This window comes from Callospermophilus lateralis, chromosome 5 (genome assembly GCF_048772815.1).
Source record: "Callospermophilus lateralis isolate mCalLat2 chromosome 5, mCalLat2.hap1, whole genome shotgun sequence".
Classification (NCBI taxonomy): domain Eukaryota; kingdom Metazoa; phylum Chordata; class Mammalia; order Rodentia; family Sciuridae; genus Callospermophilus; species Callospermophilus lateralis.
Window position 1 is genome coordinate 63,621,124 of NC_135309.1, and position 27,306 is coordinate 63,648,429.

The window sequence follows — 27,306 nt, forward strand, 5'->3', positions numbered from 1 at the left end:
GAAGCTGGAGGGAGACCAAGTCTGCATGAGCCACAGATAGGAGGCAGTAAGGCCCTGTGGGCACTGTTGACTCTCCCTAGGCCACTTCCCAGTCCTCGCATCCTTTTCCTCTCCTTCCAGAGGCTCCATTCTCCTGCGTTTGAACCCCACAATTTGAGCATCAGGAAGCAGAGGGGGAGAGTGGTCAAGAGTGTGGGTTCCATCACTTTCCAGACTTAAACCACAGGCAAACACCTGGCCTCTGCAAGTCTTGGGGTCCTCACCTGAAAAGTCTCAGGGTCCCAACAGGGGAATGATTAGCACAGTGTGTGGCACAGAGGCTTCGTAAGTGGTGGCAAGCATTTGTTGCCAGGGCCTTAACTACACCGACTCTCAGATGGAGCAGAGGGGACACCGAGTCCAACCTCCTTCCCTGTTTTGAAAGGACATAACTGAGGCCAGAGAGAATTTGTTTAAGCTCATCAAAGATACACAGCCCCTTCCTGCACCCACTTATGCATGAAGGAGAGGGGAGTCAGATATAGCTATTTTCTGCTTCAAAGTGATTTCCTGTCTAGGCAGTGAACACATTTGTCTGTTTCTGGAAACATCCTAAGAGCCTTATGAATCCAAAAGTCTGCCCAGAAACAAGTGATGAGGGCCCTGGGCAGCCAATGGGATTGCGCTGGCCTTTCTACCTGCCTGGGGACTCCCCCTCCTCATCCTGGCCCTCAAAAGGCAGCTTGGCCTGAGTGGGGTATTTCCAGCTTTGTGGCTTTCACTTCCACATCTACCAGGTGGGCGGAGTGAACTCCTCTGGACGAATCAGATTCCTCCCAGCACTAACTTCAAGAGGTGAGCCAGGGACTCAGGTCCCAGATACACGGACAGCAGCAGCAGCAGCAGCAGCAGCAGCAGCAGCAGCAAGAGCTGAGCAAAAGACCAGAGGCCAGAGCCATGGAAGACCAGCGCGACCTCATCTCCAACCACGAGCAGCTGCCCATACTGGGCCAGCGCCCCAGAGAGCAGGAGAGGTATGTGTGAGGATTAGACGAGACCACGCAAACCCTGGGCTGCACAGATATGTGCAGGTGCCCAGAAGGAGCACGCACCAAGAGTTGCAGGGAGGCGTCATGGACGCAATGACTTGAACACTTTCTGAGTGCTTTTGAGCAAGTCTTTGGCCAGTTATGGGCTTTGATTTCCCCTTCTGTAAAGTGAGGGGTTTTGTTTGTTAGTTTGTTAGTTTTTTGGTACTGGGGATTGAACTCAAGAGCACTCGACCACTGAGCCACATCCCCAGCCCTATTTTATATTTTATTTAGAGACAGGTCTCACGGAGTTGCTTAGTGCCTCACTTTTGCTGAGGCTGGCTTTGAACTCATGATCCTCCTGCCTCAGCCTCCCAAGCCACTGGAATTACAGGTGTACGCCATCATGCCTGGCTGAGGGGTTCTTTTAGAGCAGGGTTTGTTACTGACATTGCGTGATGCACAAAATCCAGAAGACCGCCTAGGTTCTTTCTCTAGAGTTCCATACGATATCGGGGCCTTCACAGACCTGCCTTAAGCTGGGCCATGAATCCTGGGTTAGAAAACTTGGACCAGATTTTGAAAATGTTCTGGATCCCAGTAGAGAAACAGAGTTTCTAAAAGAGGATGGTAGAAGCCGCTCCTGGTTGAGGAGTTTCCTGGTTACCATCAGTGGGCATAGGGGTCTGCATCAAGGGAATGAGACCTGCAGGTGTCTGTAAGGGACACAGAGATGGCTGCTGTTGCAGCAGTGGTTCCAAGTGGAGGGAGGAGTGCCAGATAGGTTTCTGGGGGTCCCAGGTTTGACGTGCGTCATACCCCGTCTGTGCCTTCTCCCTTATAGCAAGAGCCAGCACAGCCATTCCAGGCCCCTCTCCTGGACCAGAAATGGCCTCCCCCATGTACCCTCCCTCATCCTCTCCCCCCCAAAAACAAAAGGGGTTAGAATGTAGCACCCTAATGCTCCTGCTTCTCCCATCACCAAAAATGGAATTTGCTCTCTACGGGGACTGACTTACAGCTACATTGACGTCAGCTGTTGCTGGCAGAAAGGGTCTTGGGAGAAACACTAGAGCTGTCATGAGGAACTATGTTCTGAGGAAAAGGTAACCAGATACAGACCATTAGAGCAGCAGCCTGTGAAAATCCCAGGGCGTCCCACGGCAAGGACTTCCCCCTCCACGGAGGGCTGAATTTTGGTCAGGGTTCTGCTATTGTTCTGTGTGACCTCAGGTAAATCACTGCTTCCCTCTGGGTCTCGATCATAATAGACAACAGCCATGATACCAGTCCCCTCCACTGGTCCTCGCCACTGTTCTTTGTTACTATGACTGTTTGCCAGATACAAAACTCACGGCTTATTTCTCACAGTTGGAGTTCCCTATGAGTCGGGTATATTTCTTTTTTTTTCTTTTCGTGGTGCTGGGGATTGAACCCAGGGCCTTGTGCCTGCGAGGCAAGCACTCTGAGCTATATCCCTAGCCCTCTGGAATATTTCTTTCCCCCGATTTTCACAAAAGAAAATTGTGTCTCTTATTGGTAAGTCACGTAGCCAAGTTCTCACAGCTGCTGAGTGTTAGAGACAGAATTTAAACTAGGACTAGTCTGATTTCAGTTTTTTTAATTTTTTTTTTTTTTTTAGTTGTAGATGGACCCAATGCCTTTGTTTTATTTATTTTGGTGTTGTGCCGAGGATTGAACCCGGTGCCTCACATGTGCTAGGCTAAGCTACAACCCCACTGATTTCAGTTTGAGCCCATTCTTCTTTCTGGCCCCTTCTACAGGCAGGATTTGCGAGGAGAGAGAGGTGGGCCCCCTCTGAACTCAGGCTCCCCAGTGAGTGGCAAACCCGGGTGGGCTCAGTGTTCAGAGTGCCTGTCATCGAATCCTTGTTTGGTTTTCACTTGAGTTCAGTTACTGCTTCTGAAGCTGGCCTGAACCTTTGTGCTCAGGCCATTCCAGACAGGACCCTGATTCCTACCCTGGTGTGAACACTTCTGCCTGGCAACATCTGCAACATGATTCCTGCTAGTTCTGGTTGGCTCCTGATGTCAGCTAATTACTTTTTTTTTTTTTTTTAATTCTTCAAGGAGGCAGTGCAAAGGAGGAAGTAAAAAGAGGGGGTGACAAGAGTTGGCCCTGTACCAGAACCAGGGGACAGGCCTTCAAGAGGTATAAGGAGGAAGGAAGTCAAATACTAAAGTTAACTATTAACTCCCTTGAGATTAGTGTATTTATTTATAGAGAGCTAACAATGTGCTAGGGAAAGAGCAAGAGTTTTACCCTCATCACTATTATGTGTGTGTTGCTGGGAATTGAACCCAGAGTCTCACAGATGTCAGGCAAACACTACCACTGAGCCACACCCCAGCCCTAATCTCATCACCTTATTTAACATAACATTTTTGTCAGGGGTGCTGGGGATTGAGTCTAAGGGCTCTTTACCACAGACTACATCCTCAGTCCTTTTCTTTCTTTCTTTCTTTTTTTTTTTTTTTTTTCATGTTGAGACAGGGTCTCACTAAGTTGCTGAGGCTGGCTTTGAACTTGTGATCCACCTGCTTGGGCCTCCTGAGTCACTGAGATTAACACATGCATCTGGCTTGACACAACACTTTGAGGCAATGCTCTTATTTAATTTTACTCATGCAGAGGGGTTAAGTGACCTGCCCACAACCAGAGCTGTGAGTGACAGAGCTGGGATTCCAATTCAATTACATGGTCTTATATTCAATATGAATCTCAATTCTTAGGTCTTCTGAGAAGCTGAAATTCAGAATGGAGAAGGGATAGGACTTCCTCAAGCTCATATGGTGGGAGATAGAGCTGGGATTAGAATAGGGTGTGGGGTTGAAAAGGGGTTCGGGATGCTGGGCAAGGTGGCACATGCCTGTAATTCCCAGCAGCTCAGGAGGCTGAGGCAGGAGGATCTCAATTTCAAAACCAGCTTATGGGCTGGGGATGTGGCTCAAGTGGTAGCACGCTCGCCTGGCATGCGTGCGGCCCGGGTTCGATCCTCAGCACCACATACAAACAAAGATGTTGTGTCCGCCGAAAACTAAAAAGTAAATATTAAAATCTCTCTCTCTCTCTTAAAACAAACAAACAAAAAAAACCCCAAAACAAACAAACAAAAAAACTAGCCTAAGTAAATTAGCTAAATAAATAAGTAAATGAATAAATAAAAAATAAAGTTAAAAAAAAAAAAAGAATAAATAATGCACCTGGAGCTTGGACCCAGGCAAGAGTGAAAATGGGGAGCTTTTCACTGTCTTTGGAGCCCAGTCCAGACCTTCCTTGGGAAGGTCACTAAGTGGATTTTGTTTCCCCCTCCTATTTGGTTTCTTCCTTTCTCCCCACAGAGTTTTCACTTTTTCCTTCTAGAATAACTCTTCCCTTGGGCTGACTCTTGGCTTAGAAAGCAGAGAGCTGGCAAACAGAGAGCCAAAGAGAATGAGATATGCCTGTGATGTCATGAGTTACTAGGCAGAAGGGTCTCCTGGAGTTTCCTAAACCATCCTTGCCAGGGGTTGGAGCGAGCTGCGTGCAGACTCATCCTGACATTTCCAGTGGGCTGTCTTCGTCTATTTTGCCGCTATAACAGAATATCATGGATTGAATAATTTATATATATAAAAAACAGATTTATTTTCTACAATTCTGGAGGCTGGAAGTCCAAGATCAATGTGCTGCAATCTGGCGACGACTTCCTTGTTGCATCTTCACATAGCAGTAGGCGGAAGGGCAAGAGAACACAAGTCTCTCTGTCAAGTCCTCTTACAAGAGCCCCAATCCCGTTCACCTGCCCATACCAGCACACTCACAAACCTGAATTCAGATGGCACCCATCAAACCATAGCAGAGTCCGGTAGTCGCCCTCCACCCCGGGGGTGGGTGCAGCTCTGAGAATAGGCCAGGAACTCTCAGGGTCTTAGAAACAGGATCCTTATATCCCCCATGCACTTACACCCCAAAACTGCACCCAAGGCCCACAACTGCCAGGGCTCCCTGAGGTAAGAGGGTCTGGCCACACCTCACTATGCAATGGCCAGTCCAGAGGGTGTGAGAAATTCACCCAGGTCACACAGGCTCAGGCACCCACTCTGTCACCCCCTCTCCCCAGCTGGGTATTAACATGAGATACTTAGTGGTCACAGACAGATCTTGTTTCAAAGAAGAAAACCAAATCCTGGAGTTGCTGAGGTGAGGAGTACCCATGTGACAGATGAGGGCTTTGAGACCTAGAGACTGGTGCGGATGTGCCAAAGGGGGCAGAGGATGTGTCCCTGGAGTGAGTGATGCCTGGCCATGCTCTAGTGTGACACTGATCAGTGCTCCCCGTACCCTAAATGTCAAGGCCACACTTCTGCTTTCCATGTGGGCCACATTCTCTGCTGTCCCAGTCCCATTTCCTTCCATTTTCTCCTTAAACATGACTTCACTGGGGAAGCATACCCTCTTCCCCTTACACGGTAAATGCACACATCTTTTTCTTTTTTCTTTTTTTTTTTTGGTCAGTTACAAAATATTAAAACAAAACCCTTTCCTCTTGAGGGCAGCCCTGTTTTGTTTGTCCCATGGCAGAGGGAACATGGGGAGACCCTCTGCTCCAACCTGTCACTGCACACGTGGGACACCATGACCCAGAAAGGACAAGGAACTTGTCTCTTGGCTCTTTTCCACTTGACCAAGGCCGGGGTCAGCTCCTGCTTGGGAGGCCCCTTGGGGAACCATGGTTGGAAGGAGGCTGTGGATGTCTCCAAGCTGCATCTCCGTAGCCAGTGTATAATGTGGATGGGTGGGTGGCTTAGGGGCCGATGGGTGTTGTCGGTCCCCTCCCACCCCACCACTGAGGCAGCTCTCTGGAGTCTCCTCTAACCCATCCCCTTGTCCCTCCCCACAGCAAATGCAGCCGTGGAACCCTGTACACAGGCTTCTCCGTCCTGGTGGCTTTGCTCCTGGCCGGCCAGGCCACCACTGCCTACTTCCTGTACCAGCAGCAGGGCCGGCTGGACAAACTGACGGTCACCTCACAGAACCTACAGCTGGAGAACCTGCGCATGAAGCTTCCCAAGCGTGCGTGCCCCTCCTCCACCCTGCCCTCCCACCTCCTCCATTCCTGCACCCCGCTGGACCCATTGTCCTTCCCTGAGTGCCCTCCTCTCTGGGCACTGGGCCCACACTCATGCTGCCTGCTTTCCCCACAGCTCCCAAGCCTGTGAGCCAGCTGCGGATGGCCACCCCGCTGCTCATGCAGGCACTGCCCATGGAAGGCCTGCGCCAGGGGGTAAGGACAGCCCACGGTGGTGGGAGGGAAATGTGATCTAGGGACAGGTGCCAAGGAGAGGGGCAGGGAGAAGGGACCAGAAAAGGCCCAGTGGGGAGTGTCCTGACTGGGGGAGCAGGAGGCCGCCTCAGGAAGGGGCTCCCCATGGAGGTGGGGCAAGAGTCTTGGGGCCATGCCGGGAGGAGGCCCCTCCCCTTCTCTTGATATTATGTATGGATTAAAGGTTTCTGTTCACAAAACTGCTCTTGGTAAGGCCTTGTGCAGGGAAGCTTATGCCAGCTGTGACCAATGAAGACCCTGAGGCTGGAGACTCAAGTGACACAATAGCTTTCCTGTTTGGAAGTGGCAGGGACAGGCCTGCTGAGTGCCTGGAATGTGACTCTTCCCCAGACCCTGGCTGCTGGCTCCTGCTGCAGGTCCCCACTTTCAGGGCCACAGCGGGTGAGTGACCCTCTGTTTCCTCCCTCCACAGCCCAAGCAGAATGCCACCAAGTACGGCAACATGACGCAGGACCACGTGATGCACCTGCTCCTGGTGAGTGCGAGGGGCCTGGCAGCCCATGCCCACAGGAGCTCACGCCCACACCTCACTGTAAACTCCCATGCTCACTGAAGGAACCCAGGGGGGCCCTTAGATGATGTGTAGTTCATCCTGCCTTCATTTGTGATATGCAGAAAAGGGCCAAAAGCTCTGAAGTGATTTGCTCCAGCTATTTTTTCCTTTCAATTTTTTTTTTTTTTTCAAAATTCCTACCTTCTGTGCAAGACTCAGAGGCCACAGTAGGAGCTCCCAAGCTCCCAAGGCCAAAGGGATCGTAGGCAAGTGGGTGATCCCAGGCAAGTGACCAGGTTACAAGGCAAGTATAGGTGGCTTTCAAGTAACAGGTAGAGGACCCAACTAAGCTGGGGATGGTCAGTCTTCCTGGAGAAGGTAAGACCTCGAACACAAGTAGGTGTCTATAGGGACAAGACTAGGGGTGGGTATTGGTAGAGCTGGTCTGGAACCTGAAGCCTGACTCCCAGCCCTGGGCCCTTGTAGTGACAAGGTGAACAGCCCTTACTTCCTCCCCTTCCATATGGCTGGGGTCCAGGGTCCAGGCTTAGTGCAGCTCAGGTCCACATCTCAGAATGGAAGACAAGGGGAACATGGGCTGCACATTTTCACCTTGCCTGACAGGGAGCTCTTTTTAACCTTCCTTCTTGCCTTGCCACTCTGCAGAAATCCAATCCCCTGAAGGTGTACCCGCAGCTGAAGGGGAGCTTCCCAGAGAACCTGAAACACCTCAAGAGCACCATGGACAGCCTGGACTGGAAGGTCAGTAGTTTCCCTGCACTGGAGCCCTTTTTTCTGGTGTCTCTGGTAGAGTTGGAAAGAGGTGGGGCGGGGAGGGCTGGGCTAGGGGAGCCATTCTCTGGAAGCTGCTCTGGGTCCACCAGCGCTCACAAAGCCCAGAACGCTGGAGAATGCGTAGAGTTGAGGAATCCCCTGGTCTTTAACTGAGCCCTGGTATCGGGGCCCTGTATGATCCTCCATGTTTCTGTTCCCAGGCAGGGTAGCAGCTTGGTGATGTCTACTGAATGTGACCTCTGACCCCTAACCTCTACCCACATTAGGTCTTCGAGAACTGGCTGCACCAGTGGCTCCTGTTTGAAATGAGCAAGAACTCCCTGGAGGAGAAGCCCACTGAGGCCCCAACAAGAGGTACAGGGAGTAGGAACTTTGGGGTGCCAGGGTTCTGGGGCTCCCTCAGGGCTCTCTGGAAAGAGAGGGCCTGTAGCACTTGCCAATTCCATGATCACGTGCCACTCTCCCGCCTCTCACCACCTCTCCTGCCCGTTTCTCTCTGGGTTTGGCTGCCCTGGACCCTCTTGTCTGGTCTGTGCTTTGACACCGTTAACTGCTGTTGGGGTCCGAAGGCCTCCTGTCATGACATCTCCTCCGTCATGGAAGACGACACTGCCCAAGAGGGCCTGGGGCAACCCAACATCAAACATACCAGGCAGGAACCCCAGTATGACACCCATTTTTTTTTTTTTTTTTTTTGCCTGAAGCCTTTATGAGTGCCACAATCTCATTCTCGTGCTGTCTCTTCCTTCTGGGCTTCCATGTCGTTAAGCACCCCCAACAAAGGGTAACCTCCCTTGTATTTGGGTACTCCCAGTAACCGAAGGCTGATTTCTGCTTTCCTCTTGAAATCACAATCATGAGTCAATTCCAAACTTTAAGGCTTTGGCTGTCAGAAGGGGTCCTCCAGTTCTGGGGTGAACGACACATAGCCACCCACTTCTTCTTTGATCTTGGACTTGTTGGTCTAGGCCTCGGGGCCTCAGTTTTCGCTCCTATGCAGTGAGTGGAGGAGGCAGGGACATGAGGGCGCAAGGCATTAGGCCCACGGCAGGGTGTGCAAGTCCGGCTCTGCTGAGACCCCAGCCCAGAGCCTGCTCACTCACTGTCTTCATCACACCTGTCGCTTCAGTATTGACCAAATGCCAGGAAGAGGTCAGCCACATCCCTGCTGTCCACCCGGGGGCATTCCGTCCCAAGTGTGATGAGAACGGTAACTATATGCCGCTCCAGTGCCATGGGAGCATCGGCTACTGCTGGTGCGTCTTCCCCAACGGCACTGAGGTCCCTCACACCAGGAGCCGCGGGCGCCATGACTGCAGTGGTAAGCAGGGGCCACCATGCCAGCAGTGTGAAGGACTAGCAAGGACTAGGAAAGCCGAAGGGCAAGAGGTCCCTCCTGGCACATGGGACCAGGACATGGGATGGCAGCTCTTGGGGACAGCCACTGTCAGCCACACATCCAGCCCTTGATCCATCCACCCATCTGGGCACTCCTCTTCTTTCTGTCCCTTTGTCACTTGTCTCCTCTGACATCCACACATCTGTCCATGCGCTGTCCTCCTGCATCCAGGAGTCCTATGGACTCCCACTGCGTCGCGCCACCCCTTCCTGGGCTTTCGCTCAGCCCCCCCCCCCCACCGCCCCATTGTGGAGCCTGCTCCACCTCCAGGGAAGGTCTTCAGGCACTTTGCCCAGAGGTGGGGTGGCTGGCATTACAGGGAACAAACCATCTGATGCTCCCAACAGAGCCACTGGAACTGGAGGATGTGTCTTCTGGACTGGGGGTGATTAAGCAGGACCTGGGCCAAGGTGAGAGCCCTGTGCAAGGGGACTTGGTCCCATAGCTCATTCCCAGAGGATTCTGAACTATTCTGACAGCCTGGGATGACTGTTTCCCAACTGAGGAACAGGGCTGGGGGCTGCTGGGGGCGGGAGTCTCTGATGGGCAGGGCTTGTAGCTCAGCAGGGGGCGGCGGAGGGTGGAGAGTCCTTGACTACTCTGAAGCCTCAGGATGCAGGGGAAGGGCAGGGACAACAAAGAGGGGACCAGCCTCACTCTGATGCTCCTTTCCATAGTCATCATGTGAAAACAAGAAGGCGTCTCCAGCACCAGCCAGCTCTGTGTGGTCACAGCTTTCCTGCTCCTCCGTGCCTCCAGCCTTCCCCAGTCCCCCCAAACTCCATTCTCTCATACCCTACACCTCGTCCCATGAGATTCTGGCGACTGGCTCTCCATCATCCTGGAGCATGACAGATCAAAATAGCACAGATGACACAAGAGGGCCCTGCTGCCCAACTCCTAGCCATCAGCAGGGAAGCAAAACTGGGAGGTGGGCCCCAACTATGAGAACCCCCATTTCCAACATCATAGTAGTCATCAACATGGGGCTCAGAGATCTAGGCCCACAGAGGGGAATGGAACACCTCACCCCCAAGCCCTAGGATGAACATATTCGTTGTCCTCTCCCCTTCTGCCCCCTTTTTTAAAGCAATCCCCAAAGAACCCAGCCTCACCCACCAACCAGCCCTCCTCACTTATGCCAACCCAACTCTGCTGCTCAGCCAAGCTTGCCTCAGGGCCATGGCTCACATAAGAATAAAAAGGTAGTAAGTAGAACATTCTGGCTCCCGGCTTTTTTGTTGGAATCCAATTAGAGGTCAGCGAAGACCTAAATACAGTCATCTAGGTGTGAGAACGCAGCCTAAGGAACCAAAGCACTGAGGCTGGTGATCTAGGGATTACATCTTTGAACAGAGACACACGTGGATATGTGAAGACTCTTCACTTCCAATACAAGTTCGTTCTTTTTGTGTAGTGCTGGAAACTGAGCCCAGGACTTTGTGCATGCTAGGCGAACGCTCTATTGCTAAGCTACATCCCCAGCCCAAATAGATTTTTGCATACAGTTTTTTAAGCACAAACTCCTCTTGGTTCAGCTTCCATTTCCCCATGTCCCCAATTTCATTTCTATACTAAGAACAGCACAAGTATGAAGACAGATGGCAACCAACACAGGGCCTCAGTGTCAGGAATGGACAGGAAGCGGGGGCTGTGAAGAATGGGGTGCCCAGGCTGAACTAACTGGGCTGAACACTACTCAGCTCCAGCTACTTATTACCAAGAGAAGGCACAGGACCCCTGTGGCTAGGTTTGTTGACATTTAAGTTGAAGAAGAATCAGACATCAAGAAGATTAGTAAAATCACTCCATACCCTTAAGTTTAAAGATTTCCATAGAGGGTTGGGGTTGTGGATCAGCAGTAGAGGGCTCACCTAGCATGTGCAAGGTGCTGGGTTTGATTCTCAGCACCATATAAAAATAAGTAAATAAAATAAAGGTATTATGTCCAACTACAACTAAAAATAATAATAAAAAAATCTACAAATCTTAGAAAAAAAAAAATTTCCATGGAGCTGGGAGTGGTGACATTTGCTTGTAATACTAGCTACTCAGAAGGCTGAGACAGCAGGACCAAGTTTGAGGCCAGCCTTAGCAACTTAGCAAGACCCTGTCTCAAAAATAAAAAATAAAAAGGGCCGGGAATATGGCTTAGTGTACCACTAAGCACTGTACCAGTGCTTGCCTAGCACATGTGAGGCAAGCTATCCTTGTCTCACTAAAAAACAAAAGAAAAAGAATTGTGGGCCAATGTGCCCAAGGACAAAGCTTTCCTGCAGTCTGATCTAGACCAACACACTGGATCTAGAGGAGAGACAAGTCACTGGGGCGAGGAGGTGGTCTAAAGCCCCGCGTGCAGGCAAAGGCCAACCTGAGTCTCCGAGACCTTTAGCCCCAGGTTTTCTGGGCACTGCCACTGTCTGTCTGGCTCTAGCAGGAGGCTGACAGCCCCGGCAGTTTCCACAACCTCTGGACTTCCGGTGCTCCACCTGCTTGGGGTGGAAGTGGACTTTCTCAGGAGGTCTAGGATGGAGCATCAGGAGGCGACTTGGCTACCTCCCCCTCCCTCCATCCACACTCATGCCACCACTGAGTCCCGCACACACTGCCCCATGCAGCCTTGACTTCATTGTGTCTTGCCTTCATCACCACAGAAGCACAGCTACCTTGACTGAGGGCCACCATTCCTAACTGGTGTTCTGGTTCCCACTGCGCCGGCCACAGCCGTTCTACCTCGAGAGCCTATCCCCACTCACGTCAGTTCCTGAGGCCCCTTCCCATTTCCCCTCTCTGGGTGTTTATAGGAAACCAACCACAACCACCCTTCAGTTCCACATGAGCTTTGCTGCAGCTGAGTCTTTCTCCATCGACTCAGTCCCGGACTCAGGTTATTTCTCTGGCAAACTGTCCCACTCACAGAATCCCAGAGCTATACTCCATCAAGAAGGAATCCCAAGTGCTGGCTTGCTCACTGCCAGGTGTCAGACTGTCTTTCCCAAGTAGCCAACTACATAGACTGTCCCAGGTACACCGAGAATTTGCATCTTTCTTTTAAGTCTTTTATTTTGAGTTCTTAAAAAAAAGAAAAAAAACAAAACACAGAAGCCACAACCAGAAGAATAGACAAAAAGAGGACAAATCTGGGATCAGCCAGAGACCAAGTGCATGGATGAGCACACACTTGGCCTCACTGGGTCTGCAGAGTGAAGCAGTGGAAAGTCCAGCCCTTGGGCATGTTAGATTTAAAGGGGGGGAGACAGGTCACTTAAAAAAATATATATACTGTACACATCTATGTGAAGCGCTCTGTGCTGGGATCAGTGGGGCAAGGTCCCAGGAGCTGGGCTCCCTCCTCCTCAGACCAGGCTTCCAGCAGGCTCACAGGCTTGGCCATCATGGGGACCCTGCACTGGCCATCTTCTGCAGAGGGAGAAGTTAAAAATCCAGTCTCAAGCCAGGGTAGGCAGAGGTCAGAGGCCTGGAGATGGTCAACACTCCGTTAAGAACTCCCTGGGGGAAGGAAGCACATCCAGACATAAGATCTCCTGACCTTTCCCTCCATCAAGGAGGATAAAACCTGGCCTTCTTGCCTCAGGAGAGGGGGACTGACTATCCCCCACGTGCTGATGCTGGTCGCTCTATTCTGGACCCTTCCGACACTGCAGCTCCCTCCAGCCCCTGGTGTTGTCACATGGCCCCACCAACTCTTGAGGATCGGAACCTTCCCCAGCCCCCCTTCCTTTGGTCCTCCCATGGCTGGAGAAAGGGCCAGAAAGCATACCTGTCTTGTGCCTGGCCTCTCACACAGTCTGCTCTGCGGTTTTCTTCTGTGAGGAGAAAAGTGTCAGGGTTCTAATCCCTGAGGTGTATCCCACTGCCATACCTGCCGGGGACTGGCGATTCCCCCAGGACAAATGCCAGGTCTACAGGGATCCCTGGGGATGGGGCAGTGCCTCATATGCCCTCCAGGAAGGAGCCCAGGGCTTTCCCGTCAAATCGAGGCCTACTGGGCACAGTGGGGACGCCATCCTGCCTGAGGGGCTGAGGCTCTGGCCATAGCATAGACCCTGCTCAGGCCATCAGCCCTCGAACCCTGCTGCCCCACAGCAGAGCAGATGGCTATGAGAGTTTCCTCAGTAAGGACAGCTTGCCAGCTGGGTACATGCAGCCCAAGTCCTGTTTCTTCTCACCTGAAGTCTGCAACAGCCCATGTGGGTCTCCCTGACCTCTGGGGGTATCCCTTTCCTTCATCCCTAACCCCCCTCATTCTCCACCTCATAGATGAGACAGGGCCACTTCTGTGGCTTCCAGAGGCTAGGAATACTCCCTTCCGGCTCTTTCTCACAAGATCCCCCTTTAGAGTCAAGAATGGAGAGGGCAAGGACGTGTCTGGGTGTGCGAAGGGCTAACATTCACCCTGGGAACTGGGTTTGGGTCCCTTTTTCGGTCTGAGACGCTGCAGGAACTCATTTTACCTTTTTCTTCTTTTTCTTCTGAAGCAGTGAGTCAGGGTCTTTGGTTGAGGCCTTTTTTGCTTTCTTCTTTTTTTCCTTTTTGTCCTTGTCTTTTTTACCTGAGGGAAGAAAGGAAGTTTCTTAAACAACAGATTTTAATCCTGAGTGCTGGGCCATGCTGGAGGTATAGGGGCGGGCAGGACTCCAGGGCCTGCTCCTCCTGGCTGGTGCTCAGCTCTCCCCACAGCCCAGCAAGCCATCAATACAGCCAGGGTGGGGCCAGGACACCTGTCCTTCAAAACCAGCCTCATGCCTTCTTCATCCATGGACCACTTGGACTATAACTAATTTTCCTTAAATTAACTCAATTATTATTATTATTATTTTTTTTTGGGGGGGGTGGGCAGTGCTGGGGATGAAACCCAAGGCCTGACTCATGCTAGGTAAGTGCTCTGCCACTGAGCCACATCCCTGGCCCTAAATTAACTCATTTAAAAAATTCCCTCACAGGGCTGGGGATGTGGTTCTGTAGTAGGATGCTTACCTAGCATGCGTGAAGCCCTGGGTTTCATCCCTAACCACCCCCCGCCACACACACACACACACACACACACACAAAAAAAAAAAAAAAAAAAGAAAGAAAGAAACAACAAAACCTCCCAGTTATTTTGACAGGAAAGTGGGAACCTAATACAGTACTGAGCACCAAAGGGTCAAGCGTCCTGCTCTGAGGGCCACCCTGCCTTTGCCCTGGAGGCATTAGGCATCTACCTGTCTCCTGTATTCCTCTACCACCACTAGTGCAGCACAAGAGGGTTGCCTGTTTGGAGCCGGTGAAACCCCCTGACCCTGAGCATCCTCCTTCTCTGAGCCTCAGTTCTCCATTTGCAAAATGGGAATGAAATACCTCTTGTGCTGGCACAAGGACTGATGAGGACCTACTGAGCGCAGACTCTAGCACAGGTCTCAATGCATAGGAAACCGAGATCTAGAGAGATGATGAGGGCTCAGGTGTTCTGGTCCATTTTGCACCCCAGAGCTGGTGGGAGAAACAGGCTCTTCCAAAATCTGACATGGGCCAAAGAGGCACAGGACACCATTCTCTGCCCTTGTCAGGCTGCAGCCTGAGCCTGGATCTTCTAGAAGCCTGAAGCTGAAAATGAATGCGACTGTCAGATACTAAGGGAACATTCTGGGCTTTGGGGAGCTGGCTCGCAGCTCTGACCCAGGTGCTCTGGAATCTTTTCCGGCTTTGCCACTGGCTGCCCCCAAGACCCTGGAAAACCCATCCAGGAATTTCCTTGTGCACGGGAAGAGACCAAGAGTTGGCTAAGGACCCCTGCCGCCCTCAGCATGGGCCTAGGGAAGCAAGATCTTACTTACTTTTATCAGATTTCTTCTTCTCTTTTTTGCTTTTTGGGTCACTTTGATCTCCACCCTCAACCTTCACCATCCCCGGCTCCCCTTCTGGCTGGTCCCTGGCCCCATGGGAGCCAGAAGGTCCCTTCCCTTTCTTCTCCTTTGTGTTGCCACTTGCTCTGTCTCTCTTTTTCCCTTTGGAAGTCCTGGAGGCCTTTTCTGAAGAAACAGCGCTCTCCCCGCCTTCCTCGGACACTAGCTGCTTCTTCTTTTTGTTCTTGGGGGCTCTGGTGGCTGACTGGTCTCCTGACAGCTTCCGCTTCCGGCCTTTCCGGCTGCTGTCCTTGGCGGCATCTGTGGCCTTCTTCCTTTCCTGCTCCAGTAGCTCCTTCAGGACCTTCATCACTGAGGCCTGCACCTGGGCCTCACTCAGGGGCCAGGGCGCCCCCTGGAAGTGCTGGGCAATGTTGCTCTGCAGTCCCTGTGTGGAGTCTGTGGAGCTTGGGGCTTCCTTCCTGGGCTTCTCAGAGGTGGCTTCCTTTTTATCTGTGGAGAGAGGAGTTGGAGTCACGGATCTGGGGAAGCTGAGGACAAATATCTGTGGTGAGCGCTGAGAGGATGCAAGGAAAGACAGCTCCTTCTCTTGCAGGGGTACAGACAGGAAGGCAAGGTCCAGTGGTCACTCTGCCCATCTCGTCTCCAGAGTCCTTGCGTTCCCCACACCTGGACCTTGCTTTCAACTTAGAGCTCTTTTGTCTTTTCATTCAAAACTCAACTCAAATTAGGGTGAGGGATAGACAATGAACCCAGATGTTGATGTGAGGCCCTGAAATCTACCAGTGAGATGAAAGAGCAAACAGAAGGGAGACGGTATCGTGTAGCCAGGAGTCCAGAGCTGGGTCAGGAGATCTGGTCTCTGAGTCTGACTTTACCACCAAACTCAGTGACTCTAGCCAGGATCCAAGCTCTTCTCAAGGGCTGTTTCCCTGCTTGTAAAATGAGGAAATGGATGAATAATGAAGCCTCTCTATTATAAGTTATAGATTTAAAATAAAAGTGAAGGGCTTGTAGACGCTCAATTCATAATCCATCGACACAGGGGGCCCTTGGCCCTTCTAGGCCAGGATTCTAGGCTGCTGGTGGGGGCACTGGGTGCACAAGTGGTGGCTGACTAAGTAGGTTTACTGCCTGCCAGAGTGACTTCTGGTGCAGCCTTTGTTTAGAATTTTCCACGCCTCTGCTTGCCTTTGATAATTGTGTGCTGACTACACGTGTAAAAAAAACCTTCCACAGCCCCCTCTAAAATGTCTCCTTGTCACACCCGCCTCTCACAAAGAGAACACTGGGGAGGAAAGTGAGCAACGACTCCGCTTCTAACCCAGCACGCGAAACTGCTACTTAAAGCCCAAAGACTGGGCCTTGCCACTGCCTCTGGCCTGGACAGGGCTCTAATCCATTCTGGGCTAAGCAGGCATAAAGCTCTTACCTGCTGGGCTCTGGAGGAGGGCTAGGTGGTTTGGCTCTGGAGGTGACTGCTTTGAGGAGGGATAAAGGCAAATATCCATGTCACACTGGGTTGGGGGCTACTCCCTGCAGCATGCAGTGGGCCTGACTGTGCCCATAATTCCCTCCAGTCTGCCCTCCAAAGTCCATGTGACTATTTTCTGCATGCCATACCTTGACATGCCCTGGAGCACCACCCTCTGCAGGGCCTGTTTTAGACATGTTTAGAAACCCAGGGTGGGCTAGAGATGTGGCTCAGTGGTAGAGCACTTGCCTGGAAAGCATAGGCCCTGGGTTCAATCACCAGCACCAAAAAAAAAAAAAAAAAAAAAAAAGAAACAAAACCCAGGGTGGTGTGGGGATTGTCAGTGCTTTAGAGTGCGTCAGAGTGGCTCTGGCCTGGTCCATTGCCAACTCCTGCAAACAGGCTTCCAGTCTTCTGTCTGAATCATCTTCAGTGCCTACACCCCACATCATGATCCTGTGTTGGGAAGAATAGTCAACGGGGATGGCTGGAAAGAGCAAGGTCTATTTCACAAGTCAAGGAGCTGCTTCCAGGCTGGGGACATAGCTCAGTTAGTAGAGTGCTTGCCTCACACACATAAGGCCCTAGGTTCCATCCCCAGCACTACAAAAAAAAAGGGTGCTGCTTCCTCTAGGCAGATATTCTCCTACAGCTGCAACCAGCTTCCTCCAGCTAGACATACCTGGCTCCTGGGCTGCCCAGACCAAGGGAGCCAGATACCTCAGGGTGGGCCCCACTTGCACTATGAGAAGGTCTCACTGGAGACCAAAGCCCCTCATTTGGAGAGCCCTGGTGGCAGACAGGACCATGTTAGTGGCACCGTTGCTGCAGGAGGACAAAAGGAGGCCCACTGCCTTGTCCTTCCACGTCCTAATGTTCCTTGACTTACCTGTTTTAAGGGAAACAGTGCCTGCCTGCTGAGACTCCAGTTTGCCGTCTGGGTCATCTTTTTTTGGCAGAGCAGAAGAAACCAAGGGGCTGGAGTCTGGCTTTGGAGTCACCTTTGAAGCCTGGGAATTGGCCAGGGTCAGCCCCGGGGTCACATAACCTGAGAGGAGAGACTGAAGAAGCCCAGTGTGAAAGAGGCTGCAAGCCCACCCACCCCGCCCAGAAGCATGACCTGCTGTGAGGACACCAGCCCAGGGCGCTCAGGCCTACCCTGCTGGGGCAGACTGAGTGGGCACTGAGCCCCGGGGTGCTTCCGTGCACCTTGTGAACTCCTTGATCAATACACATTTTAGACAATACATCCAAAAAGGAAATTTCTTATTATGAATGCAAAGACAAAAGTCATCAGCACTTGCCATGTACAGAGAGAGTCACCTTAAAGAAACCTGGGTAAGAAATGTTTTTGTCTGGGAATCACCTAGAATCACAGACCCAGAGGTTAACTGCTTGGGCTCCTAGGGATTGGGGTAGGAGCTTGCCTGGCTCTTTCTTTTTTAGGGGGGATTGAACCCAGGGGCTTAATTCACTGAGCCACATCCCCAGTGCTTTTTTATATTTTATTTAGAAACAGGGTTTCACAAAGTTGCTAAGGCTGGCTTTGAACTTGCAATCCTCTTGTCTCACCCTCCCAAACCACTGGGAATACATGCCCAGTCGCCTGGTTCCTTTGCAGGCAGGATTTTGCCCAGGGCAAGAGGAGGGGGCCAGATGTCTGACCTGAAGGACACCTGGTCTAACTGGTCTAAGAGTCCAGCCCAACCCTGTGGGCAGCCAGCCCTCTTTCTGGCAGTTACCTGGGAAGGGGCCACCACTTCATCCTCACTGGACTCTTCTGTAGTCTCCTCCACCAAAGTCTCCTTCTTAGAAGGGGCTGGACCTACTGGAGAAGCAAAGGTATCCTGCTGAGGGCCCCTGGTGGCCCTTGTCAGTTAGGCAGAGTGAACCTTCAGAGGCCTGAGATGCCAGGTCTAAATGCCCCCATCCCTCCACCCAAGGACTCAGGGTTGGGCCCTCCCTGTGGAAGGTCCTGCTACATCATGTTATTCACGGCCTTCATCTCCAGCTCCCAAGGCCCCACTTATATTCCCTGATTTCCCTTGTGGGGAAGCCTGGTCTTGGGAGTTAGGGGAGTCAATAAGAGGAGTCTGATACCAAGAAGCTACCAGCAGTTCAACAAGAGTCAGGGTTTTGAAATCATTTGGACAGATTTCCTCAGAGGGCTGGATAAATGGGTAAACTGAGGCCCAACATGGGATAACATGGCCAAGGTCTCAGATCAAGCTGGGACACAGAGCTGAGGCCAAAGCCCAGGTTCTACCAGGCTGCATCCCACCCCTGCGCTGGACCTGCCCTCCTAGCACCCTCACCTAGCCTGGGGATTGACTTGGCTGTCTGAGGTCCCCTAGTGTCCTCACTCCCTGAAGAGCTGTCGCTGCTGTCCTCGCTGTCGTCTGAGCCCCCAGGGGCTTTGGCTTTGGAGTGGCCCGAGGGTGCGGCTGTGGCCTGCTGGCCTGCAGGAGGCTTGGGTTGTTTGAGCTTGTTGTTCACTCTGTTCTGGACAGGGGAGCTCTGGGGATGAGTCACAGTGAGTGCTCCCACAGCACTGTCAACCTAATTTGGTGAAAGAAAGAGTGGAAGGTCACGCCGAGCAGTATGGTGCCTGCTTAGCACAGCAACGGGCTGGGCACTGTATCAGGGCCACATAGGTGGCCTCCTGGATCCTTCCCGCAGCTCTTCAGGGAGAACACTGTAGTTCCTCCTTACACACCAGCCCACCGAGATCCAGGGAGGTAAGTCCTAGGACTCAAGGTTGGGCCCTCCCTGTGGAAGGTCTGGTAACCCTGCTTCCCAGCTCACCTCACTTGAAGACTGGGTCCTGGCAGGAGGCTGGGCTTCATTTGCTTTGTGGGCAAGGACTTTCAGGGCGGCCTGCGTCAGCGGGAGGGAAGATGAGTTCCGCTTTGCCACCTGTGGACAGTGAGGGGCAGCCCTGAGACCAATGGGTAACTGGGATGCCATCTAGGTCATGCCTGGTCAGACCCTATCTGGCTGGGGTAAGAAGGGACCCAAGTACCAAGAATCATGGCAGCAATTAGAGGGGCAATGTCACCATTTAGGCAGAAAGATGGGTGGCAGGTTTAAGGTTATGAGAAAACCACCTTGTTCTTAGAGTAGAGAGAGAGCTCCCAGCAAGAAAGGGAAGTAGCTTGGTTCCACCTGAGGCCCACTCTAACTTGCACCCTCTTCAGGATGTATCTCTAGCTGGGGGTCCCCCTACTTTCTGCACCCACCAACAGTCAGGGAGAAAGAACTTCAACTTCACAATCTGCAGGGTGCCCCCAGCTCACCTCCTCAGGAGGGCTTCCCTGCCCATCCTTCCTAAAGCAGATCACTATTCTCTAGTTTATGTTCTGTTTCCTTCATAGTACCAAACAGTTGGTGGGGAACTTGTTTCTATTTGATTTCCCTGTTTTATGGTTGCTTCCCGTCTGGCTTGAGAACTCCATGAGGACAGGGGCCCTCCCTGTCTTGTTCCTGCTATCGCCATGTCTGGCAAGGGCATATGGTCAGCACCATCTACTGGCTGAGTGGCCAAACAGGTATGGGCTTTGGGGGTGTAGTGATCATGGGCTGGTTACCCACCCAGCCAGCACACACCTTCCCCTTCCAGAGGCCATTCTTGAGGTATAGCTTGTTGCACCCAGTGGATGGGTAGCACATCAGCCCCTCCAAGTTGGCACTGCCCCCTAGGTGCAAGGCAACTTTCTCTCACCCTCTCAAGAAGAACTGCGTGGGGTGCAGTGAACAGCTCCTTCTTAAGGGGATAACAAACCAATAAGGCTGAAAGAGCAGGGACCTGGGAATCAGAAGACCTGGGTTTTGGCTCTGCCTAATTCTGATCAAACCACAGCCCAGGTAGGGATGTGTGCTCAGTTTTATCTTCTGAACAGTGGGTCACTGCATTTTTAGATTTAGGCAAGGGTCAAATAACAATGCACTAAAAATGGTGAAGGCTGGGAAGAATGCTAAAGTGATTGTTTTACACATTCTGAAGGGCAACTTTTGTTCATGGCATTTCAAAAGTGGGAGAAAGAAAATAAATCAGAAGCTTCACCATGCTGAAAAAGCTGACGAAGGACTCCAGAGTGAAGCTGGCCCTGTTCAGTTGTGGGTTCCCTGAAAGCAATTACAATTCTGTTTTCTGTTCGGGGTACTCGTGATTGAACCCAGGGCTGCTTTACCACTGAGCTACATCCCCAGCCCCTTTCATTTTTATTTAGAGACAGAGTCTCCCTAAGCTGCTTAGAGGCTTGCTAAGTTGCTGAGGTTAGCCTCAAATTTGTGATCCTCCTGCCTCAGCCTCCTGATTCATTGGGATTACAGTGTGTGCCACCATACCCTATGAAAGCAATTCCTAACAATACAAAAATGACTTGGGAATCTGGCATCAGGTCTATGGTCTGAAGGCCAGGAAGGCCTCTGGCTATGAGGCCAATGCTATTGGGGGTGGGAGACAGCCACTGCAGTGGAATTCAGCTGCCCTCCCTCCCTGTCCACCAGGTACCTGAGTGGCTGCTGCCTCCTGTTTCTTGCCTTCCGATGTCCGACTGGACTCCTCCCTGCTGTTGGCTCTGGGAGTCGTTCGTGCGTGGGCAGTGGGCACAATCACATTGGTCTTAATAGCTGAAACAGAGGACAGGAGCACATCAGGGTTTAGAAACCCCATGGCCTCCTCAGTGGTGGCATAACCCAGTCACCAGGCCATCTGGGGACCCAGTGCTATGCATAGGCCTTCCACAGGAAGAGGTTTCACTCCACACCCCAAGCATTCCAGGCAGGGGCCTGTCATCTGACACAGCTCAGGGACATCCAATGGCTGCTATGGCAGTGATCCCCCACTTTTTCCTCATGTCCTCTCCTCTCGGCCAGTCAGGCTGCTACATCTGAGCCATGTGCTAGAACACTGGTACCAGAGACTCCTCATGTAAAATGGTCTCTCCTGAGAGTCACCCAGATATTTGCACAGGCTGTTCTAGAGTTCACCGGAGAGCAGCTTGTCAGAGCCCAAGACAAACCCCCTGTCTCTTCCGATATGGTGCTGGCAGAGTGGAATGTGGCAGTATCTTGTAGCCAGTAGGAACTACACCATAAATATGTACTGACAAACTACAACATCACAACATACCCACTGAGATGACAAGCACTATGTACAGTATGGTCTACTTTAGAAACACAGGTGTGTCTTAGGCTTCAGTCAAGTCAGCAGCAGAGAAACGTTAGAAGTAATAATAGTTGAGATGCAGGCAGTGGGGTTATAGGTGATATTTTTTCTTCTTCCTTTTTTTTTGTGGTACTGAGTTAAACCCAGAGCTCTACCAATGAGCTACATCCCCAGACTTCTAAATTTTGAGACAGGGTTTTACTAAATTGCCCAAACTGCCCTTGAACTGCAATTCTCCTGCCTCAGTCTCTATAGCGGGGATTATAGGTGGGTACCAGGTGCCCAGCTAGTATTTTTTCTTTTGTGCTAAATATATTACGGTTTTTTAAAAAAATATATTTTTTAGTTGCCAATGGACCTTTATTTTTATTTATATGCGGCGCTGAGAATTGATCTCAGGGCCTCACACATGCTAGGCAAGCACTCTACCACTGAGTCACAACCCTAGCTCATAATATGCATTTCTTAATTACCTTGCCAGCATTAGGTATGATTTCCTCATTAAAGTGTTATAACAACAATAAGAGTAACAGCCATTTTTTGTTGTTATTGATAGAATCATAGATTCTTTTAAGTCAAGGACACCCCAGATCTGGTCCTACCTTCTGCTGATAGTCTGTTAGCCTTCATCAGAGTGACAATGCAGGGCCTAGACACCTGGTCCCTGACCAATCCCTGGCCATGCAACTCGACCAGAGTTCTGTCCCCTTTCGCCTCAATGGGGTCATTGCCAGCAGCTCCACCCAGCTGAGCCTGGCAGGTGAAGCAGGGCACTCGGCACTGGGTGCGGGGCACTCACCAGGAGTGGAGGACTGTGTGGCGGGGATCAGGTCTTCGTCCTCGCTCTCGGAGGAGGAGTGCCGGGCAGTGCCATCTGAGACCCGGGCCTTCCTCAGGGTGTTCGCAGCTTGGGCCTGTGCAGGAGTAGCAGGTGGGCCAGCTGGACTACGATTAGGGTCGACAAAAATCAGAGGGGGTTTAATCACCTTGAAAAACAAAAACAGAACATACCCCCCGGTGATTAAAGGCTTGGCCAGGGAAAGAGGAAGATAGGAACTTTGTAAGGCAAAGGGGTCCAAGAAGCGTAGGCGCAGCTGGGCTCAGAGGCCACTCTAGCTGCCTAGGGCACTCCCAGCCCACACCCATCCCAGGGCACCTTCCAAGACCCAGCACAGCACCTCACAGTTCACAGGAACCCACCTGACCCTGACAGTGAACCCCCGAGGGAAGCAGTATCAGTCACACTCACAGGTGGGTGGTCTACAAGCTACAAGTCCAGAAAGAGAAGGAGTGCCCACCATTATAGCCTGCTAGAAGAAAAGCCAGGGCCACAGTGTTCAACTGAGCCTTCTTTCCTCTGGCTGCCTTTAGAGACCTGGTGAGGGGGGGAGCCCTAAAGTCTTTCTACAGTGACCTGGCCATAATGTAAGGTTCCCCAGGAAGGTGCTTAGAGTCTAACTCTCCCCATTGCAGCAACTCTGACACGTCCTTGAGATGTGGCCCAGGCTGCAGCCCCAGCTACACTGACCTAGTTTCAATACATAAAATACATGAGGAAAACAAGGGTGGTTGGGTGGGGAAGAACCACAGGATTAAGATTTAAAGGGATTAATAACCTAATGCAGCGTGTGGCCCTTATTTGGAATCTTATCTGAACACATCAAATATAAAAAATACCATTCATGAGATAATTGGGGAAATGAGAACGCTTGTCTGGGTAGGTCAGTTTTTTTAGCTGTGATATACAATCGTGGTTGTGCTTAAAAGGAAGAAAAAAGAAAGAGACCTCATTCAGATCGGCACACTGAAATCCTAGTGGATGAGATGACAGGCCTGAGACCAGCTTCAAAGTGGCCAGGGTGCTGGGAGATGACGGGGGTGGGGGTGGGGGGGGTGGTGTGCTCAGAGCCTGCCTGATCAGAGACTGGGTTGGCTGTGGAGTTCTTTACACTGCCTCACCTTTGGGTGGGTTCTCAATGTCCCAATGAGAGAGTGACAGGAAAAGCAGGTGGCAACAGCAGCTCACTGGTATTGTGCAGCCCAGTCTGGCTAGGAACTGCAGCTCCTAGAATGTGCCACCTGTGCACCAGGGGAATCCAGGTCTGCTTCCTCCTAAAAGCCCCCAACTAAGGAGAGCAGGGAGAGCTATGAGCCAAGGACGGGGGCACCTACTTTCCACTTTGGAAATGTCAGCACTAACCTGAGGTATGTTCCTGCTCTGGCTAGTGGGGCAATTCAGGGCAGGAGGGGGAGGTGCCTGAGGCCTGGGTGAGGGGCAGTTAGACCTGGGGCTGGGTTGGGACTCTGTTCGACACACCACCCTGCCCACCTCGAGGGCCTGACTTGTCATTCAATATCCCTCAAGGTGCTGTGCTGAGAGAGGTAAAGTAAAAAGTAAGCAGAAAGGTGCTTGCCCGAGGGCGGAAGCTCTGCTGGGCTTAGGCCCTTCCTACCCCTGCCAAACAGCCTCCCCCACGGCTGCTCTGATCTGCCACTTCCAGAGCCTTCCTTCCCACGTGATGAAAAAGAGAAGGATGCAAAGTGGGAGAAGGCTTGCAGTGGAGGGAGGGGGATCTATATATATGTGAGAAGACAGAAGAACAGATTGTCGGGGACCAAGAGAGGCAACGAACCCACTGAGGCAAACAATAGCGTCTCGGGATGTTAAAAGCAGCGCAGCAGCAGAACCTCCTCCCAGCTCCACCGGCCCACGCCACCCCGGCCCGGCCAGGCCGCTGGGCTGTGGGAGGGAGGTGGTGCAGGGGCCCGGATGCAGAGGGTGGCTGGGCCACAAGGGGCCCACAGCCCGGTACTATTCTAAGCAGGAGAGCAAGAATCAGGCCTGGAGAGTTCAGAGAAGAGGGCTGCATCACCAAGGGAGCAGGGGATACCCCCTTCTGTGCCTGCCTTTGCCATGACAACCCTGTGTGGTCAAGCCCCAGAAGCCCGGAGACCTAGTTTCTCACCTGCTAAAAGAACAAATAGTAATCCCTGTCGGTCACTCACTGGGATGGGGGCACTGCACATCAGCTCAGGCGGGGGCTCCTGTTCTGGTTAGAGAAGCTCCTTGAGCGTCACTGCCCTGCTCGAGCCCATGGCTGCACCTGTAGGTGCAGCATACTAAGGACCAGAAGGCGTCCAGGGGCTCCCTTCCCACTCGTGCTCTGGTGCCCGTGGGAAGAAGCCAGAGGCTTCCTGGGCAGCACCTGCGGCCTGTTAAAGTGGAGGTCACAATGTGTCCTCACTCAGCAAGTCTGGGGCCAGGTGGGGCTGGTGGCTCAGGCTGCAGACCCCAGCATGGGACACAGTCACAAAGGCATGATTGCTCCAAGAGTCCCTGCCAAAACTGCCTGTGGAGTGGAAGTGTAGCTCATTGGTAAGAGGAGTACTGAGCACAGGAGTCCCTGGGCTCATCCATAGCACCTCAAAAACAACACAAAAACCTGTCCGCGGATTGGGTAGCAGAATCTGGGCCAGTCCTACCCTAGGGGACTAAGAAATGCCACTATTTGGGGCTGAGAATTTTGAGTTTTGAGCCTTGCCCCAAGGGTGGAAAAGGCTGAGGTCCAAAGACTTTGCTCAGGGTGACCAGCAAAATGCTCTAAAATGCAGAATTGGAAGTTAGTTCTCTAGGGACCAGCCAGGAGCTCCTCCTAGTACCCAGCATGCCAGGCCTTAATTTAATACCCTTAGTTTCTGACAGGTTTCTCCTCTCTGAAACTCTGAGGGCAGGGCCTATGTCTTTTGTTGTTTTGGTACAATAATAGAGAAAGTGACACTTTCAAAAAAATTAATTAAGCTGGTAGGTAAAAATCACATATGCTCTTGGTGCATATCCATGCTGTGACACACGTGTCGTGGAATGGCTCCCTTAAGCTATTTAATGCACGCATTGCCTCACATACCTACCACTTTCCTTCTAATCAGCACCCAAGCCAGGCTGCAGTGCAGGCCCTAGCCGAGGCCCCTGCTCTACACAACATGGCAGAGGTGCAGCCAGGGGACTGGGATTGGAGCCTGGGGCTCAGCCCACAACCCTGGCATCAAGCTCTTGCTAGGTTGGTGGGCTAATAAGAAAAACAGCAAAAACTGCCAATAGCAAAATGTTTGATAAATGCTTAATAATGATAGTGATCATAATTAAGGGACTGAGGACTGAGAAGCTTAAAGTCCCCCAGCTAGGCGGAGGCCACAGCTTCCCCAGGAAGTGCCTGTCTTCCCAATCTTCCCTGGGGAATGCACAAACTGCCGACTATTTTCCCTTCTGCTTTTCAAACAGGGGCTCCAGAATCTTCAGGACTAACGTACCAATTAAATGGTTCAGTTTAAGCATGATGTTCATTTTAATTGTGTTAGCCAGCCCCCACAGGGAAACACAGAGGGGCCCCTCCCTCCCAGCTGTTCTGAGCCCTCAAGAAGGAGACTTCACAAAGCTCCACAGCGAGCCAGGGGCACAGCCCAAGCCCCAGAGAAATGTCTGGACAGGGCCACGGAGCAGGCCAGGGAGCACGGCCTGGGTTCAAATGGATGGGGCAGGCTGCTCAACTCTGAGCCTCCCCCCCCTCCTTAAAATACAAATAACAAAAGGACCTTCCCTCAGAGTTCTTGTGGGGATTAAACAGAATAACTCAAAATGGGGTTCAGTGCAGTCCCTAGCACACAGGGAGGGACCAATAACATTAATTGTTCACCATGGTTTTGGTGAAGGTGTGCGAGCAGCCGTCAGGAGAACCTCAGTGACAGACTGACACCTGATACAGAAGGACAGTGGTGAAGCAGGCCCACTGGTGTGGGGGCTGCAGGATTCCAGCAGCTCTGGTGAGGCTGCTAGAAAGGCCTGGGTTCACGTGAAAATTTAGGCCCCAGCAGTCAAGCTCCCTTGGCCTCTGAAGTCAGAGAGAAGATGGGCTTGGTCCCTCCCTTGGGGACATTGTCTAAGGAACACCAGGGGTGCAGCAGAGCATGCTAAGGTGCCACAGTTGCTCAGGTTGGGGTCTTGGGCGAGGCCATGGAATTCTGATGAGCCCTGCAGAGAAGCTCAGGTCCCAAGCCAGGACAAGAACATACAGGGGCCAGGAGCCAGGAGCCAGTGTTTGTGCCCTTCTCAGCCTCTTTCTGAGAATCTGGGGAAATTGCTTCAACTCTCAGGGCCTCCATTCCTGAAGTGAAAAATGGGGCAATGCCACCTGCCCTCCTGACAATCACAGGCATTCTGGCACAGGCAGAGGATTGTGCCAAGGACTTGAGGTATTTGCATCAGTACAGATGAGGAGACAAGCACCGTTACTGACCCCATCCATTTTACAACTGAAACACCAAGCCTCAGGAAGGTCAAAGCATTTGCTGGGGCCTAGGGCTGGTAGGTGTGGACCTGGCCTCTACCCTCCGCTACCCGGCTTGGAAGCCTGTGTGTTCAACTTTCTCTGCCGCCTGCCTCCTGGGGTTACTGTCCAGATGAATGTGTCAGAGAGAGCTCTGGAAACTGTGAAGTGCCGTTTAAAAGTGGCAAGTTTTCCCTGTGGCAAGATCTGCACCCCACCCCCAGTTCACCACCCCTGCTGAGCTGGGTCTGGCGTGTCTTCAGACAAGGTGCTGCCTACCTGGCTTGATGGCAGCTCTTCGCCACTGCTGTCTGAGGACACCTCTGCATTCTCAGCGGGTCCTGAGGTCAGGGCCTTGCCTCTGGCAGTCTTACAGGTACCATCCTTCTGAGGAGGCAAGAACATGATGGGGAAGGGGTATGAGCTGAGG

General features: G+C 52.0%; 2 protein-coding genes across 8 annotated transcripts in view; one reads left to right on the plus strand and one right to left on the minus strand.

Annotated features, from left to right (window-relative positions):
* Nucleotides 1–744: 744 nt before the first annotated feature.
* Cd74 (CD74 molecule) lies at nucleotides 745–10,262 on the plus strand. Of its 2 annotated transcripts, XM_076855927.2 has the most exons (9): nucleotides 745–1,013; nucleotides 5,914–6,086; nucleotides 6,218–6,297; nucleotides 6,770–6,832; nucleotides 7,517–7,612; nucleotides 7,912–7,999; nucleotides 8,775–8,966; nucleotides 9,392–9,454; nucleotides 9,722–10,262. In XM_076855927.2, the coding sequence occupies exons 1-9, from the start codon at nucleotides 937–939 to the stop codon at nucleotides 9,730–9,732; spliced, it is 843 nt and encodes a 280-aa protein (XP_076712042.1). In that variant the 5' UTR covers nucleotides 745–936; the 3' UTR covers nucleotides 9,733–10,262. The 2 variants fall into 2 exon arrangements, with proteins under 2 accessions (XP_076712042.1, XP_076712043.1); XM_076855928.2 differs by lacking the exon at nucleotides 8,775–8,966 and having other exon boundaries at nucleotides 750–1,013.
* A 1,885-nt stretch (nucleotides 10,263–12,147) lies between these two features.
* Tcof1 (treacle ribosome biogenesis factor 1) overlaps nucleotides 12,148–27,306 on the minus strand; it is a 35,883-nt gene continuing 20,724 nt past the window's right edge. For 5 of the 6 annotated variants that reach the window (XM_076856719.2, XM_076856718.2, XM_076856717.2 and 2 more), the window contains 11 exons: nucleotides 27,156–27,263; nucleotides 22,355–22,541; nucleotides 20,899–21,017; nucleotides 19,191–19,301; nucleotides 18,701–18,944; nucleotides 18,128–18,213; nucleotides 17,275–17,446; nucleotides 14,882–15,403; nucleotides 13,520–13,617; nucleotides 12,826–12,871; nucleotides 12,148–12,554 (listed from right to left, as the gene is read on the minus strand). In XM_076856719.2, the coding sequence (XP_076712834.2) occupies nucleotides 12,845–12,871; nucleotides 13,520–13,617; nucleotides 14,882–15,403; nucleotides 17,275–17,446; nucleotides 18,128–18,213; nucleotides 18,701–18,944; nucleotides 19,191–19,301; nucleotides 20,899–21,017; nucleotides 22,355–22,541; nucleotides 27,156–27,263 (1,674 nt within the window). In that variant the 3' untranslated portion in view covers nucleotides 12,148–12,554; nucleotides 12,826–12,844. The remainder of the gene's footprint in view (nucleotides 12,555–12,825; nucleotides 12,872–13,519; nucleotides 13,618–14,881; nucleotides 15,404–17,274; nucleotides 17,447–18,127; nucleotides 18,214–18,700; nucleotides 18,945–19,190; nucleotides 19,302–20,898; nucleotides 21,018–22,354; nucleotides 22,542–27,155; nucleotides 27,264–27,306) is intronic. The other variant, XM_076856721.2, reaches the window with a different exon arrangement.

Bases quoted from the DNA above. Each gene is read 5' to 3' on its own strand.
- Cd74 (XM_076855927.2), top strand. From the start codon at position 937: ATGGAAGACCAGCGCGACCTCATCTCCAACCACGAGCAGCTGCCCATA. The intron at 6,833-7,516 runs GTGAGTGCGAGG...GCCACTCTGCAG, and splicing joins ACGTGATGCACCTGCTCCTG to AAATCCAATCCCCTGAAGGT. The intron at 8,967-9,391 runs GTAAGCAGGGGC...TGCTCCCAACAG, and splicing joins CGGGCGCCATGACTGCAGTG to AGCCACTGGAACTGGAGGAT.